Source organism: Panulirus ornatus, chromosome 19, assembly GCF_036320965.1.
Source record: "Panulirus ornatus isolate Po-2019 chromosome 19, ASM3632096v1, whole genome shotgun sequence".
In the NCBI taxonomy this organism is placed as follows: Eukaryota; Metazoa; Arthropoda; class Malacostraca; order Decapoda; family Palinuridae; genus Panulirus; species Panulirus ornatus.
The window spans coordinates 19,389,320-19,406,085 of record NC_092242.1 but is presented as its reverse complement, the minus strand read 5'-3'; the positions used below and the strand labels follow the sequence as shown (position 1 = coordinate 19,406,085).

The window sequence follows — 16,766 nt, the reverse complement described above, 5'->3', positions numbered from 1 at the left end:
CCAACCTTTACTCAGTTTAAATCTATGGTACAGACAAGAAACAAGAACATAACACTTCTTAGCTACAGTAAAGTATTACTTAATATGTAATAGGTAAATATACAACCTAACATTCTTAACATAAAGTAAATTAACTCACATGACTGTAGCATTGCCATCACCTCAAAGGCTCCCACTGTGTAAATACAAGTAGAGTATGAAAAGCAACTCTGTCAAACTATGAAAATGCAGCAGTATCAAACAAGAAATGAAACTATAAATATCACATGGGGTCAGAGGAGTGCAGCTTGACAACCACTCAAGTGCTGGCTCACTACCACACCTCTTATCTCTGTATCATTTCTTACATTATCAGTGCATCTCATTCCAAACATCATCCTGATTTACTTAATTCTGTTATATCCAACGTCTAACTTTCGTTTGCATACATTTCTTAAGACTCAAGTCACAAGAATGTTGGCCCTTCGTTGGATTACCGTTCTCTTGTGCCGTAGTCCGACTGCTCCACAAAATCTTGAGCAGCCACATCTCGAGCCTCGTCCAGATCAATGGAGCTCAAAAGGCCTCTATACCCATGCTCTGTACCCATACTCTATACCCATACTCATCTATTCCCTTATGGACAGTGACTTTCCCTTCCACACACTCACAAGCATGCCCAGGATCTTAATCCCCCTTCATATCTGTGACTCACTTCAGCCTCCATGGTTCCACCTACTGCTGTGTCCACTCCCAGATACCTGAGTGCTCCATTTGCTTCTGCCCTTTCATTCATTTTCAAACTCTTATGTCTCATGCTTTTCTCTACTGTACCTTGTGTTCTTACTTTTTTACTTAAACTGTCATCTTTCTCGTTTTACACTCTTCTGTGCTCTTTCACCAACCTCTGGAGTTTCCATTTGGATTCAAACACCAGAGCTGTATCATCCACAGCTAGCTGCTGATTTACTTCCCTTGCCCACTGACCCACCATCTGTATACTGTGGACCTATTGTTGCTCCAAGACCCTCACATTTACCTCCTTCACTACCCTGTCTATAGGTATATTAAGCAGTCGTGATGACATTGTATATCCTGACACAGACCTCCCTTCATTTCAAGCCGTTTTTCCTCCTCTTCTTTACTTTTTTTTTTTTTTTTTGCCGGTCTCTCGCGTTTGCGAGGTAGCGCAAGGAAACAGACGAAAGAAATGGCCCAACCCACCCCCATACACATGTATATACATACGTCCACACACGCAAATATACATACCTACACAGCTTTCCATGGTTTACCCCAGACGCTTCACATGTCCTGATTCAATCCACTGACAGCACGTCAACCCCGGTATACCACATAGATCCAATTCACTCTATTCCTTGCCCTCCTTTCACCCTCCTGCATGTTCAGGCCCCGATCACACAAAATCTTTTTCACTCCATCTTTCCACCTCCAATTTGGTCTCCCACTTCTCGTTCCCTCCACCTCCGACACATATATCCTCTTGGTCAATCTTTCCTCACTCATTCTCTCCATGTGCCCAAACCATTTCAAAACACCCTCTTATGCTCTCTCAACCACGCTCTTTTTATTTCCACACATCTCTCTTACCCTTACGTTACTTACTCGATCAAACCACCTCACACCACACATTGTCCTCAAACATCTCATTTCCAGCACATCCATCCTCCTGCGCACAACTCTATCCATAGCCCTCGCTTCGCAACCATACAACATTGTTGGAACCACTATTCCTTCAGACATACCCATTTTTGCTTTCCGAGATAATGTTCTCGACTTCCACACATTCTTCAAGGCTCCCAGAATTTTCGCCCCCTCCCCCACCCTATGATCCACTTCCGCTTCCATGGTTCCATCCGCTGCCAGATCCACTCCCAGATATCTAAAACACTTTACTTCCTCCAGTTTTTCTCCATTCAAACTTACCTCCCAATTGACTTGACCCTCAACCCTACTGTACCTAATAACCTTGCTCTTATTCACATTTACTCTTAACTTTCTTCTTTCACACACTTTACCAAACTCAGTCACCAGCTTCTGCAGTTTCTCACATGAATCAGCCACCAGCGCTGTATCATCAGCGAACAACAACTGACTCACTCCCAAGCTCTCTCATCCCCAACAGACTTCATACTTGCCCCTCTTTCCAAAACTCTTGCATTCACCTCCCTAACAACCCCATCCATAAACAAATTAAACAACCATGGAGACATCACACACCCCTGCCGCAAACCTACATTCACTGAGAACCAGTCACTTTCCTCTCTTCCTACATGTACACATGCCTTACATCCTCGATAAAAACTTTTCACTGCTTCTAACAACTTGCCTCCCACACCATATATTCTTAATACCTTCCACAGAGCATCTCTATCAACTCTATCATATGCCTTCTCCAGATCCATAAATGCTACATACAAATCCATTTGCTTTTCTAAGTATTTCTCACATACATTCTTCAAAGCAAACACCTGATCCACACATCCTCTACCACTTCTGAAACCACACTGCTCTTCCCCAATCTGATGCTCTGTACATGCCTTCACCCTCTCAATCAATACCCTCCCATATAATTTACCATTCTTCAAGGCTTCATCAATTCAGGTGCTTCACATTGGGCCAAGAGTGCATGGAAGAGACTGAATAACCTGTCAGCAACATTATATCCCCTTTTTTGAGAAATTCACCTGCATTCCCACCCATGCTTGAAGTTTTACAAAATTTCATCGTGTACAAAGCTTCCTCTTCCTCTAACTTTTTCATCATCCCAGTTGCCATAGCTATCTCACTTGTCATCCCACTTTGTTCCAGGCACATTACATCAGCCTCCTCATAACACATTTGGTAGTCATAGAAAATGCTCACTTCATCTCCATTTCATCTCTTGCATGGTTGTAACCACTTTCTCATTGACTCTTGTCTCTCATCCCCACTCATCTTCTTGTTCTCATCATACTGTTTGCCTCCCTCCAAAACATTTTCTTTGAAGTTCATTGATACTCACTTATTACCTTTCATTTTCTCTTTTTTAGCTCTCACACCATCATCTTTTTTTACTCCTGATCATATGCACTAGCTTCATTGCATATACTTAAGATAAACATCCCTTTTGTTTTTCCTTAGCATTTTAGGTTCATTATTCCACCACTCATGACCTGTAAAGCATCCAAAGTCCACCTTTTACAAATAACGGACTTCACACACACACACACGTCTTGCTGCTGAAGTACCTTCCACTCATCTTTCACTCCCCTTGTTTCCATCTAATCATTATGTATCTTAAGTATCCTGTAATTCATGCTCACTCCTAGAGACTCATGTGGTCTCTTACCATGCCATTTTGTATTCAGTCTCTCCTGGTATCTGTGCTTGAAGGCCAGTATTTTAAGTTTGCTGTTTTATCACTTTTTTCTGTGTATGTCATTTTCTTTTCCTTTTAACCCACATCAGCTTTCAGTCCTCCCTCCACGAGGGAAGGATTGGTCATCCCATCAACTGCTACTCTCAGCACAATAACATCGAAATAGCATCTCCATTGTGCAACTGTCAGTTATCAAATCCGTTAACTTCCATTGATCCCCAAACCCTGCTGATTTTTTTTATATTTTCTTGTGCACATTTTCTTTAAACATGTATTCATGATTAAGATTTCTGATTGTCACTTACCTTGTCATTTGCATGTGATACAAAACTTTTCTGGCAAGGCAGAGAATCACTAATGTGCTCATCTTTTCTCTTGGTTTAGAAGTTTTTCCCAGAGATCATGAATATTCTTTTGTAGCTCACAGAACACCATTATTGAGCAAAGGTTTTTTATTCTTCAAAATTCACTTTTCCCATTGGTTGCTTCTGTCCAGGACACAGTTACAAGAGACTCTTTTGCAGTTTTTGTCTGGGATCATTAGTATTTTTCATAGATTATGCCAGATTATTCTGCTACTGTCATAGAGTTGGTGACATCGTATCTAATACAAGTTTAACCTGAAGAAGTACTCAAACATACAATACTCCTAATAGACACTCTACTTTCATTTTTCAGTGTTCCCATCATGTCTTACAAGTTTATACTTCAATCAGTGACTTTCACTTTTGATATGGCTACTATATGCTTTTATTAGTGATACATGTAGTAATGAATGTTGTTTGATGGAATTGTATAATATGTTTCTACAGCAGCTCTATTCTTGTTTTCAGAGGGTAACAGCATAGTCATCACATTCTATTACATGCAGACCCTGCGCATAGTGACAGCAAAGTGTTCTGTGCATCTTCAGGAGAAAACAAAGTCTGCACTTACGTATGAATATTTATGAGTTTATCATTGGAACTGTACTTGCAATATGTAAATCTAGATCTTTTAAAGGACTAGAATTCATGAATTCTAAGTTCATAGTTATTTAGTTATTGGTAAGATGTACTGTTAAAAAAGTCTAAACCAGTGTTTTTATTTACAGCAAATCAGTACTTAAGAAAATATACTTTCATCGTAGCTAAATATTTTATACAGTGGATTATATACAGTGGGATAGAAAGCTGCATGTAGCATTGAAAGATACCTACAGTAGAATCTAGTAGTTTTTACAAAAATTTAACAAAAGTGAGAGATTTGGGCTTGTAAGGAAGTTAATAGTAGTGAAGGAGGGCAAAAGTAAAAGCTGATAACTGGTAAAAATATCAAGATGAAATATGGGTGATTTGGAGGAATTGATAATTTTATGAACCTAGGAGCATTTCTTAATGAGCATAGAGAACTGGACAAAGAGCTTTTGAAGCAGTTGGGTCATTTTTGTTTTTGGGGAAGTCATGAAGGAGTTAATTGCCAGGTTCACTTGTTTTCAGTGGAAACCAGAGTTGAGCCAGCTGTTATGAGTAACAGCAATATTTATGTTTCCAGGAGAGGAATGACACATTAGGTAGAAGTAGTTGGTAGGAATATTAGGGTGGAGCCTCTGAAAACACTATGCTAGTGTTGCTTTCTGCCAGTGGCCTGTTAGGGGTGAGGCACTAAAGACTAAGAAGTGGAAGTGGAGTTTAACCATTATGGAGACTTTTGCTGTGGCTACCCCTTTAAGGAACGGGTGACAGAGATATATAGATAGATAGAAAGACAATAAGGGTTAAGTCAACAGAAGTGGAATTTTTAAATCTTTTATTTGGGGTGAAAAGTAATTCAAATGAGAACTAAGAATTCACTAATGATATGAAATGGAGAAGTGGTTGAATACTGAAGATGAACCACTGAGATTGTGCTGAAAGATGGAACTGTGGATGCAGGGAGAATTACAAGAATTATTGTATGTAGAATGAATTCAAAAAATGATTGTTAAGGATGAAATGAGGGAAATAATTAATGAGAGAAATGTAGAACTGTGCAAGAATAGGCGTGCTTGTAGTAGACTGTTCTTTTGGTTTGATTACACATGACTCTGCAGAGATGTATATTGAATGAGGTAATGAAGGGAGAACTAGAAAAATGTGTTCATAATGTACATTGTGCTTATTCATTATTTGTGTAACCCCTTCCCTTACCCTTATTTTTTTAGTATTCCAGTAAGTCATCAGTTTTATATTCAGTTTTGAAATATGTACTTTTAGACCAAGCAAAATGCAAAACATTTTATTTGAAATATCCCTGGGGATAGGGGAGAAAGAATACTTCCCATGTATTCCCTGCGTGTCGTAGAAGGCGACTATAAGGGAAGGGAGCAGGGGGCTGGAAATCCTCCCCTCTCATTTTTTTTTAATTTTCCAAAAGAAGGAACAGAGAAGGGGGCCAGGTGAGGATATTTCCTCAAAGGCCCAGTCCTCTGTTCTTAACGCTACCTCGCTAATGCGGGAAATGGCGAATAGTACGAAAGAAAGAAAAGAAATTATTTTAAGAATATATTACAGAATGAAATGCATAATTACTGTGAATCTGGGTAATCTCTGTGAATATACAAATAATTGTGAAAAATAGAGAATGTATATTTATGAACTTAGATTGTAAAAAGACATTTACCCTTGAATTACAGTACCTTGAAAATTTAGGGATTCCCAATGTGAGAATTTATCAAAAATTCAAAAAGATGTTTTTTCCTTCATTTGATAGAAAATAACCAGAAAACTATCTGGACTGTCCAAATTGGAGCTTGTCTCTTCATTACATGAAGTGTTATCTTCATTTGTGTCTTGACATAATTGTCATGGTCATATTCATCATCAATCAGCATATTGGGGTTAAACTCACAGTGGCGAGGTAAATGTAAGCATGAAGCTTGTACCTCTTCTGAGAGATGCCTTACCAGGCTATTATTTTACATTTAGATAGATGCTTGTGGTGCCATCTGTTGAGAGAACAACACCCACTATGGTCTTATCTACATATTTGTTGATAACAGTTTTATACAAAGTTTGATTATTCATTCTTTCTATAAAATTCCACATTTATTCTTCTGTATTACTATAAAGACCACTTTTGTATTATCATCAAAATCATGCTCAGTATCCATCAAGTCAGTATCACTATCATTAGCTCCCCAGAGACAGTCTTTAATTTGCTGAGCTAGAGCATAGAGAAAGTCATTATCACTAATTTGCTGAGCTTGAGCATGCACAGCAAGTAGCATAAATCAATGAATAAAGCTTCTAATCATTAAAGTTGCTAATGACCAAAATAGTGTGTCTTTGAATTGGATTGTGGGTGCAAAGGGAGAATACATAAAAGTATGGTAGCTATGCTAAGAGTGTAAAACCATGTTTTCAGACAGTAAGGGCTTTAAAGAATTTTAAGAAGCATGGTAACTTTTAAAAGAAATGCATAATTCCTCTTACTTCGTTATTCATAATGTGGTACTGTTTATTACTTCCATTATCCCATAGTACTGTTGTCAGTCTTTGCTCAGCATACCTGCTTATCTCTTGCTGTCACATTAGCTAGTTCATTACTGTATCAAGGAAACTGTGGAAGTACTGCAACATATTCTGAAACTTGTCAAATGTATAAGTGACAGTGTTATTATCAGCGAAAGCAAATGGTTAGGCAGGTGCAATAAGAGGTATGGATGACTTTTTTTTCATCTACCTTATAGCATCATCTGGACTGTCCAAGTTGGAGCTTGTCTCCTCATTACATGAAATCTTATCTCTGTTTGTGTTTTAGCATAATTGTCATTGTCATATTCATCATCAATCAGCATATTGGGGTTAAAATCACAGTGGCAAGGTAAATGTAAGCAAGAAGCTTGCACCTCTTTTGAGAGATGCCTTACCAGACTATTATTTTACATTTAGATAAATGCTTGTAGTGCCATCTGTTGAGAGAACAACACCCACTATGGTCTCATCTACTGGGTATTATGAAAAATGTATCTGGAACTCCACATGAGTTATCTCAGGATAAATAGTATACTCGGGATGATAAGGGAAGGGATTCTCAACGGGAGCTTCATGCTGACTCTGGGCAGATGTTTATAGTGTTACTAGGTTTTTGATATGACTTTAAAGCAAATTGTGATTTTCAGAGATGTGATCAATGGGGATACACTTCTAAATTGTCTCTTCCCTGATGATGATGGACAAACTTCACCAAACCCAGCAAACTTTTACCAGCTGAACCGTCTTCGGATAAATCTCTCAGATCATCTGAGCACAACTGGTCGACCTTATAGATGGGCTCAGACTTTGGCTGGTTTGTCATTTTCAAGTTCTAAGCAACCAGTTGTTAATGGAGAAGACCTACAGGATATGGTAAGATGAAATTACTTCACGCATTGTTTCATTAGCTCTTTTGATATTGATAAACTTTTGATTTTGTTAGTTTCTGTAGGAAACTACTTATGTGCATAAATTTCCATGAGGTGAGCTTTGATATTTACAAAATGTTCTTGTTATTGCCTTAAATCTTTTGCAGGGATGGTAGGAAGCTGAGTGTGACATGAGAGAGTTGAATATGGTGTGCTTAAATGGTTTGGATATATGGAGAGGATGAGAATAGAGATGGACAATGTGTCAGAAGTGGAGGGAGCAGGGGGAGGGGTAGACCAAGAAGGAACTAGAAGGTTGGAATGAAAGGCATTTTGAGTTATCAGGGCTTGAGTGTGAGAGATGTGTATGGGATAGGGCAAATTAGAGCGACATGGCATGCAGGGGGCAATGTGCTGAATAAGAGCTGAACCAGGGCTTTATGAAGTGGTCAGGGGCAACCATGAAAAGGTCTGCAGGGCTTTGCAGGTGATAGGGTGCTCTGGTTTTGATGTATCATAATTGGCAGTTTGATAGTAGATGTGAGCAAGTGGGCTTCATCTGTCCTTGCCCTACTTCCCTATGTGGGAAACAGTGAATTAGGTAGTTGTATATCCATTTCCCAGTTTTCCAAGTTATTATCATCTTATGCATGGTGTAAGCTGTGACAACCTGGTCACTTTTAACAAATACCTTTGCAAAGTATGTTTGTAGCTTCTTTGTATTTTGTTTTTGTTTTGTTTTGAATCCTAGTGTCTCTGTTATCATAATGGTCAAGTAACTGAGGTCAGTGAGGTTTTCCCATCCTGAAACCATGTTGTCGTAGGCTATGTAGATTATTGATTCCATGGTCAGTTACTCCTTGGGACTCTCAATTTTTTTTTCAATCTGGGAATGCAGAATTATGTTTCACTGAGCCAGTTTTATAATTGTGTGATATGATATTACATTGCTGTTGTTGCTTGAGTAGGGTCATTGTGTTGTAATAAATTGTAAGGTCATCTGTGTATGAGGGGACTTCACACTGTGATCTGCAGTAGGTGGTGGGAGGTCATGTAGGAAGAGATAGAGGTGGGTTAGAGAAATAACTGATTTTTCTATTTAGTTTTATGCATATGGTTTTATATACTAATAATTCTGCAGGAATGGCAACATGAAATTCATTGCCTTGTCTTACAAATGAAAGTTCTTTAGGGTTGGTAATTTTCTTCAGTTTCTAGCATGATTCACTGGTAAACAAAGAAATCAATCTGCCACCTTGAACATATATAACCTGGTGGGTATTCACACTTCTAATCTCTTGCTCTTGCTTTGACTTCTAAGTCAATAGGAACTGGAAACTCATCGTTGACAGCTGTTCCCCCTAATGATAATGAGGTGGTTGTGTGGCAGGATAGTGCTGAGCAGATGCCGAATACAATTCTGGCTATTCGTCGCAGACTGCTTGCTAGATTGGCTCTACATGCACAACTGGTGAACCTTGAGACTGCAACTTCAACTAGGTATGTAATGCAGTTGCCTGTATTTTTATAGAATAAAGAAAAATGGAAAAGATATCTGAATTTTCGAAAACAAAGCTAGAGTCCTCTCCATTTACTCTGTTCATTGTAGTAGTGGGCTAGGTTTTGGATATTCCATTGATCATCTCTATTTTTTTCTTTGTATGATGTACAAAAATTTTTGTATGTGAAGTTGTTGAAATTCCCTTAAGGGGGTAGCAATACTGTTTCCTGTAGGGCGGGGTAGTGCCAGAAATGGATTGAGACAAGCATGTATGAATATTTACATATGTATGTATGTATATGTCTGTATGTGTATGTATATTTATGTATATGTGTATATGAGTCAGTTGTTGTTCGCTGATGATACAGCGCTGGTGGCTGATTCATGTGAGAAACTGCAGAAGCTGGTGACTGAGTTTGGTAAAGTGTGTGAAAGAAGAAAGTTAAGAGTAAATGTGAATAAGAGCAAGGTTATTAGGTACAGTAGGGTTGAGGGTCCAGTCAATTGGGAGGTAAGTTTGAATGGAGAAAAACTGGAGGAAGTAAAGTGTTTTAGATATCTGGGAGTGGATCTGGCAGCGGATGGAACCATGGAAGCGGAAGTGGATCATAGGGTGGGGGAGGGGGCGAAAATTCTGGGAGCCTTGAAGAATGTATGGAAGTCGAGAACATTATCTTGGAAAGCAAAAATGGGTATGTTTGAAGGAATAGTGGTTCCAACAATGTTGTATGGTTGCGAGGCGTGGGCTATGGATAGAGTTGTGCGCAGAAGGATGGATGTGCTGGAAATGAGATGTTTGAGAACAATGTGTGGTGTGAGGTGGTTTGATCGAGTAAGTAACGTAAGGGTAAGAGAGATGTGTGGAAATAAAAAGAGCGTGGTTGAGAGAGCAGAAGAGGGTGTTTTGAAATGATTTGGGCACATGGAGAGAATGAGTGAGGAAAGATTGACCAAGAAGATATATGTGTCGGAGGTGGAGGGAACGAGGAGAAGTGGGAGACCAAATTGGAGGTGGAAAGATGGAGCGAAAAAGATTTTGTGTGATCGGGGCCTGAACATGCAGGAGGGTGAAAGGAGGGCAAGGAATAGAGTGAATTGGATCGATGTGGTATACCGGGGTTGACGTGCTGTCAGTGGGTTGAATCAGGGCATGTGAAGCGTCTGGGGTAAACCATAGAAAGCTGTGTAGGTCTGTATATTTGCGTGTGTGGACGTATGTATATACATGTGTATGGGGGTGGGTTGGGCCATTTCTTTCGTCTGTTTCCTTGCGCTACCTCGCAAATTCGGAAGACAGCAACAAAGCAAAAAAAAAAAAAAAATGTGTATATGTTATGGTATTATTTTCTTTTATTATACTTAGTCACTGTCTCCCACGTTAATGAGGTAGCACAAGGAAACAGACGAAAGAATGGCCCAACCCACCCACATACACATGTATATACATAAACGCCCACACACGCACATGTACATACTTATACATTTCAGTGAATTCATACATATACATACACAGACATACACATATATACACCTGTACATATCAACACTTGCTGCCTTCATCCTTCCTGTCACCACCCCGCCACATATGAAATGACACCCCCCCCTGCCCCTGCATGTGCCTGAGGTAGTGCTAGGAAAAGACAACAAAGGCTACATTCATTCACAGTCATTCTCTAGCTGTCATATGTAATGCACTGAAACCGCAGCTCCCTTTCCACATTCAGGCCCCACAAAACTTTCCATGGTTTACCCCAGACGCTTCACATGCCCTGGTTCAATCCATTGACAGCACGTCAACCCTGGTATACCACATTGTTCCAATTCACTCTATTCCTTGAATGCCTTTCACCCTCCTGTATGTTCAGGCCTCAGTCACTCAAAATCTTATTCACTCCATCCTTCCACCTCCAATTTGGTCTCCCACTTCTCCTCGTTCCCTCCACCTCTGACACATATATCCTCATTGTCAATCTTTCCTCGCTCATTTTCTCCATGTGACCAGACCATTTTAATACACCCTCTTCTGCTCTCTCAACCACTTTCTTTTTATTACCACACATCTCTCTTACCTTTTCATTACTTACCCGATCAAACCACCTCACACCACATATTGTCCTCAAACATTTCATTTCTAACACATCTACCCTCCTCCGCACAACCCTATCTATAGCCCACACCTTGCAACCATGCAACATTGTTGGAACCATTATTCCTTCAAACATACCCATTTTTGCTCTCCGAGATAACGTTCTCGCCTTCCACTCATTCTTCAATGCTCCCAGAACCTTCGCCCCCCCTCCCCCACCCTGTGATTCACTTATGCTTCCATGGTTCCCTCTGCTGTTAAGTCCACTCCCAGATATTTAAAACACTTCACTTCCACCAGTTTTTCTCCATTCAAACTTACATCCCAATTAACTTGTCCCTCAACCCTACTGAACCAAATAACCTTGCTCTTATTCACATTTGCTCTTAGCTTTCTTCTTTCACACACTTTACCAAATTCAGTCACCAACTTCTGCAGTTTCTCACCTGAATCAGCCACCAGCGCCGTACATGTGCGTGTATGGGTGTTCAGTCCATTTACAGCACGTGTATATGAGTGGATGGGCCATGCTTCATCTGTTTCCTGGCACTACCTCGCTGACATAGGAAGCAGCGATTAAGTATAAAAAATGAATAGATGAATAAATAGATAAATGATTTTTATATGTTAGTAGGTTTTCTACCCTTCAGGTGACATGAATGAAAATGGGCTTCAGATGATTAACCAGTTTAGTTTGCCAAGTAAAATGTTAGTAGAATCTCAGAAATCCATAATTTTATGTAGAATTTCTAAATTCCATAATTTTAAAGTGCATAAGTTTCATTTCAAGCTAGAAGTTTCAGTTTTCTAAATTGTTTCTTACATTTTTCATATGTATATATATGTATGTGTGTGTGTGTGTGTGTGTATATGTGCGTATGTATGTGTATGTGTGTGTATGTGTATATGTATATATATATGTATATTATCCCTGGGGATAGGGGTGAAAGAATACTTCCCACGTATTCCTCGCGTGTCGTAGAAAGCGACTAGAGGGGACGGGAGCGGGGGGCCAGAAATCCTCCCCTCCTTTATTAACTTTCTAAAATGGGAAACAGAAGAAGGAGTCACGCGGGGAGTGCTCATCCTCCTCGAAGGCTCAGAGTGGGGTGCCTAAATGTGTGTGGATGTAACCAAGATGTGAAAAAAGGAGAGATAGGTAGTATGTTTGAGGAAAGGAACCTGGATGTTTTGGCTCTGAGTGAAACGAAGCTCAAGGGTAAAGGGGAAGAGTGGTTTGGGAATGTCTTGGGAGTAAAGTCAGGGGTTAGTGAGAGGACAAGAGCAAGGGAAGGAGTAGCAATACTCCTGAAACAGGAGTTGTGGGAGTATGTGATAGAATGTAAGAAAGTAAATTCTCGATTAATATGGGTAAAACTGAAAGTTGATGGAGAGAGGTGGGTGATTATTGGTGCATATGCACCCGGGCATGAGAAGAAAGATCATGAGAGGCAAGTGTTTTGGGAGCAGCTGAATGAGTGTGTTAGTGGTTTTGATGCACGAGACCGGGTTATAGTGATGGGTGATTTGAATGCAAAGGTGAGTAATGTGGCAGTTGAGGGAATAATTGGTATACATGGGGTGTTCAGTGTTGTAAATGGAAATGGTGAAGAGCTTGTAGATTTATGTGCTGAAAAAGGACTGATGATTGGGAATACCTGGTTTAAAAAGCGAGATATACATAAGTATACTTATGTAAGTAGGAGAGATGGCCAGAGAGCGTTATTGGATTACGTGTTAATTGACAGGCGTGCGAAAGAGAGACTTTTGGATGTTAATGTGCTGAGAGGTGCAACTGGAGGGATGTCTGATCATTATCTTGTGGAGGCTAAGGTAAAGATTTGTATGGGTTTTCAGAAAAGAAGAGTGAATGTTGGGGTGAAGAGGGTGGTGAGAGTAAGTGAGCTTGGGAAGGAGACCTGTGTGAGGAAGTACCAGGAGAGACTGAGTACAGAATGGAAAAAGGTGAGAACAATGGAAGTAAGGGGAGTGGGGGAGGAATGGGATGTATTTAGGGAATCAGTGATGGATTGCGCAAAAGATGCTTGTGGCATGAGAAGAGTGGGAGGTGGGTTGATTAGAAAGGGTAGTGAGTGGTGGGATGAAGAAGTAAGAGTATTAGTGAAAGAGAAGAGAGAGGCATTTGGACGATTTTTGCAGGGAAAAAATGCAATTGAGTGGGAGATGTATAAAAGAAAGAGACAGGAGGTCAAGAGAAAGGTGCAAGAGGTGAAAAAAAGGGCAAATGAGAGTTGGGGTGAGAGAGTATCATTAAATTTTAGGGAGAATAAAAAGATGTTCTGGAAGGAGGTAAATAAAGTGCGTAAGACAAGGGAGCAAATGGGAACTTTAGTGAAGGGCGCAAATGGGGAGGTGATAACAAGTAGTGGTGATGTGAGAAGGAGATGGAGTGAGTATCTTGAAGGTTTGTTGAATGTGTTTGATGATAGAGTGGCAGATATAGGGTGTTTTGGTCGAGGTGGTGTGCAAAGTGAGAGGATTAGGGAAAATGATTTGGTAAACAGAGAAGAGGTGGTGAAAGCTTTGCGGAAGATGAAAGCCGGCAAGGCAGCAGGTTTGGATGGTATTGCAGTGGAATTTATTAAAAAAGGGGGTGACTGTATTGTTGACTGGTTGGTAAGGTTATTTAATGTATGTATGACTCATGGTGAGGTGCCTGAGGATTGGCGGAATGCGTGCATAGTGCCATTGTACAAAGGCAAAGGGGATAAGAGTGAGTGCTCAAATTACAGAGGTATAAGTTTGTTGAGTATTCCTGGTAAATTATATGGGAGGGTATTGATTGAGAGGGTGAAGGCATGTACAGAGCATCAGATTGGGGAAGAGCAGTGTGGTTTCAGAAGTGGTAGAGGATGTGTGGATCAGGTGTTTGCTTTGAAGAATGTATGTGAGAAATACTTAGAAAAGCAAATGGATTTGTATGTAGCATTTATGGATCTGGAGAAGGCATATGATAGAGTTGATAGAGATGCTCTGTGGAAGGTATTAAGAATATATGGTGTGGGAGGAAAGTTGTTAGAAGCAGTGAAAAGTTTTTATCGAGGATGTAAGGCATGTGTACGTGTAGGAAGAGAGGAAAGTGATTGGTTCTCAGTGAATGTAGGTTTGCGGCAGGGGTGTGTGATGTCTCCATGGTTGTTTAATTTGTTTATGGATGGGGTTGTTAGGGAGGTAAATGCAAGAGTTTTGGAAAGAGGGGCAAGTATGAAGTCTGTTGGGGATGAGAGCGCTTGGGAAGTGAGTCAGTTGTTGTTCGCTGATGATACAGCGCTGGTGGCTGATTCATGTGAGAAACTGCAGAAGCTGGTGACTGAGTTTGGTAAAGTGTGTGGAAGAAGAAAGTTAAGAGTAAATGTGAATAAGAGCAAGGTTATTAGGTACAGTAGGTTTGAGGGTCAAGTCAATTGGGAGGTGAGTTTGAATGGAGAAAAACTGGAGGAAGTGAAGTGTTTTAGATATCTGGGAGTGGATCTGGCAGCGGATGGAACCATGGAAGCGGAAGTGGATCATAGGGTGGGGGAGGGGACGAAAATTCTGGGGGCCTTGAAGAATGTGTGGAAGTCGAGAACATTATCTCGGAAAGCAAAAATGGGTATGTTTGAAGGAATAGTGGTTCCAACAATGTTTTATGGTTGCGAGGCGTGGGCTATGGATAGAGTTGTGCGCAGGAGGATGGATGTGCTGGAAATGAGATGTTTGAGGACAATGTGTGGTGTGAGGTGGTTTGATCGAGTAAGTAACGTAAGGGTAAGAGAGATGTGTGGAAATAAAAAGAGCGTGGTTGAGAGAGCAGAAGAGGGTGTTTTGAAGTGGTTTGGGCACATGGAGAGAATGAGTGAGGAAAGATTGACCAAGAGGATATATGTGTCGGAGGTGGAGGGAATGAGGAGAAGAGGGAGACCAAATTGGAGGTGGAAAGATGGAGTGAAAAAGATTTTGGGTGATCGGGGCCTGAACATGCAGGAGGGTGAAAGGAGGGCAAGGAATAGAGTGAATTGGAGCGATGTGGTATACCGGGGTTGACGTGCTGTCAGTGGATTGAATCAAGGCATGTGAAGTGTCTGGGGTAAACCATGGAAAGCTGTGTAGGTATGTATATTTGCGTGTGTGGACGTATGTATATACATGTGTATGGGGGGGGGGTTGGGCCATTTCTTTCGTCTGTTTCCTTGCGCTACCTCGCAAACGCGGGAGACAGCGACAAAGTATAATAAAAAAAAAAAAAAAAGTTTCCAGAATCCATAGTCCTTCACATTGATGATTACCACCAATTTCAAGCATAGGTTTGCAGTGAATGACTGATAATGCTTTTTATAGTATTGATTTATGTATATTATGTATATTATGTATATTACAAGAGAAAGGTGCAAGAGGTGAAAAAAAGGGCAAATGAGAGTTGGGGTGAGAGAGTATCATTAAATTTTAGGGAGAATAAAAAGATGTTCTGGAAGGAGGTAAATAAAGTGCGTAAGACAAGGGAGCAAATGGGAACTTTAGTGAAGGGCGCAAATGGGGAGGTGATAACAAGTGTTGATGATGTGAGAAGGAGATGGAGTGAGTATTTTGAAGGTTTGTTGAATGTGTTTGATGATAGAGTGGCAGATATAGGGTGTTTTGGTCGAGGTGGCGTGCAAAGTGATAGGGTTAGGGAAAATGATTTGGTAAACAGAGAAGAGGTGGTAAAAGCTTTGCGGAAGATGAGGGCCGTGAAGGCAGCAGGTTTGGATGGTATTGCAGTGGAATTTATTAAAAAAGGGGGTGACTGTATTGTTGACTGGTTGGTAAGGTTATTTAATGTATGTATGACTCATGGTGAGGTGCCTGAGGATTGGCGGAATGCGTGCATAGTGCCATTGTACAAAGGCAAAGGGGATAAGAGTGAGTGCTCAAATTACAGAGGTATAAGTTTGTTGAGTATTCCTGGTAAATTATATGGGAGGGTATTGATTGAGAGGGTGAAGGCATGTACAGAGCATCAGATTGGGGAAGAGCAGTGTGGTTTCAGAAGTGGTAGAGGATGTGTGGATCAGGTGTTTGCTTTGAAGAATGTATGTGAGAAATACTTAGAAAAGCAAATGGATTTGTATGTAGCATTTATGGATCTGGAGAAGGCATATGATAGAGTTGATAGAGATGCTCTGTGGAAGGTATTAAGAATATATGGTGTGGGAGGCAAGTTGTTAGAAGCAGTGAAAAGTTTTTATCGAGGATGTAAGGCATGTGTACGTGTAGGAAGAGAGGAAAGTGACTGGTTCTCAGTGAATGTAGGTTTGCGGCAGGGGTGTGTGATGTCTCCATGGTTGTTTAATTTGTTTATGGATGGGGTTGTTAGGGAGGTGAATGCAAGAGTTTTGGAAAGAGGGGCAAGTATGAAGTCTGTTGGGGATGAGAGAGCTTGGGAAGTGAGTCAGTTGTTGTTCGCTGATGATACAAC

At 40.5% G+C, this 16,766-nt stretch overlaps 1 protein-coding gene across 1 annotated transcript in view; it reads left to right on the top strand.

Moving 5' to 3' along the window:
- The window catches only part of thoc5 (THO complex 5), a 91,581-nt gene that overhangs the window by 30,044 nt on the left and 44,771 nt on the right, over positions 1-16,766 (top strand). Inside the window, 3 exon segments of the mRNA XM_071673722.1 lie at positions 4,195-4,297; positions 7,503-7,728; positions 9,046-9,224. Of these exon segments, the coding sequence (XP_071529823.1) occupies positions 4,195-4,297; positions 7,503-7,728; positions 9,046-9,224 (508 nt within the window).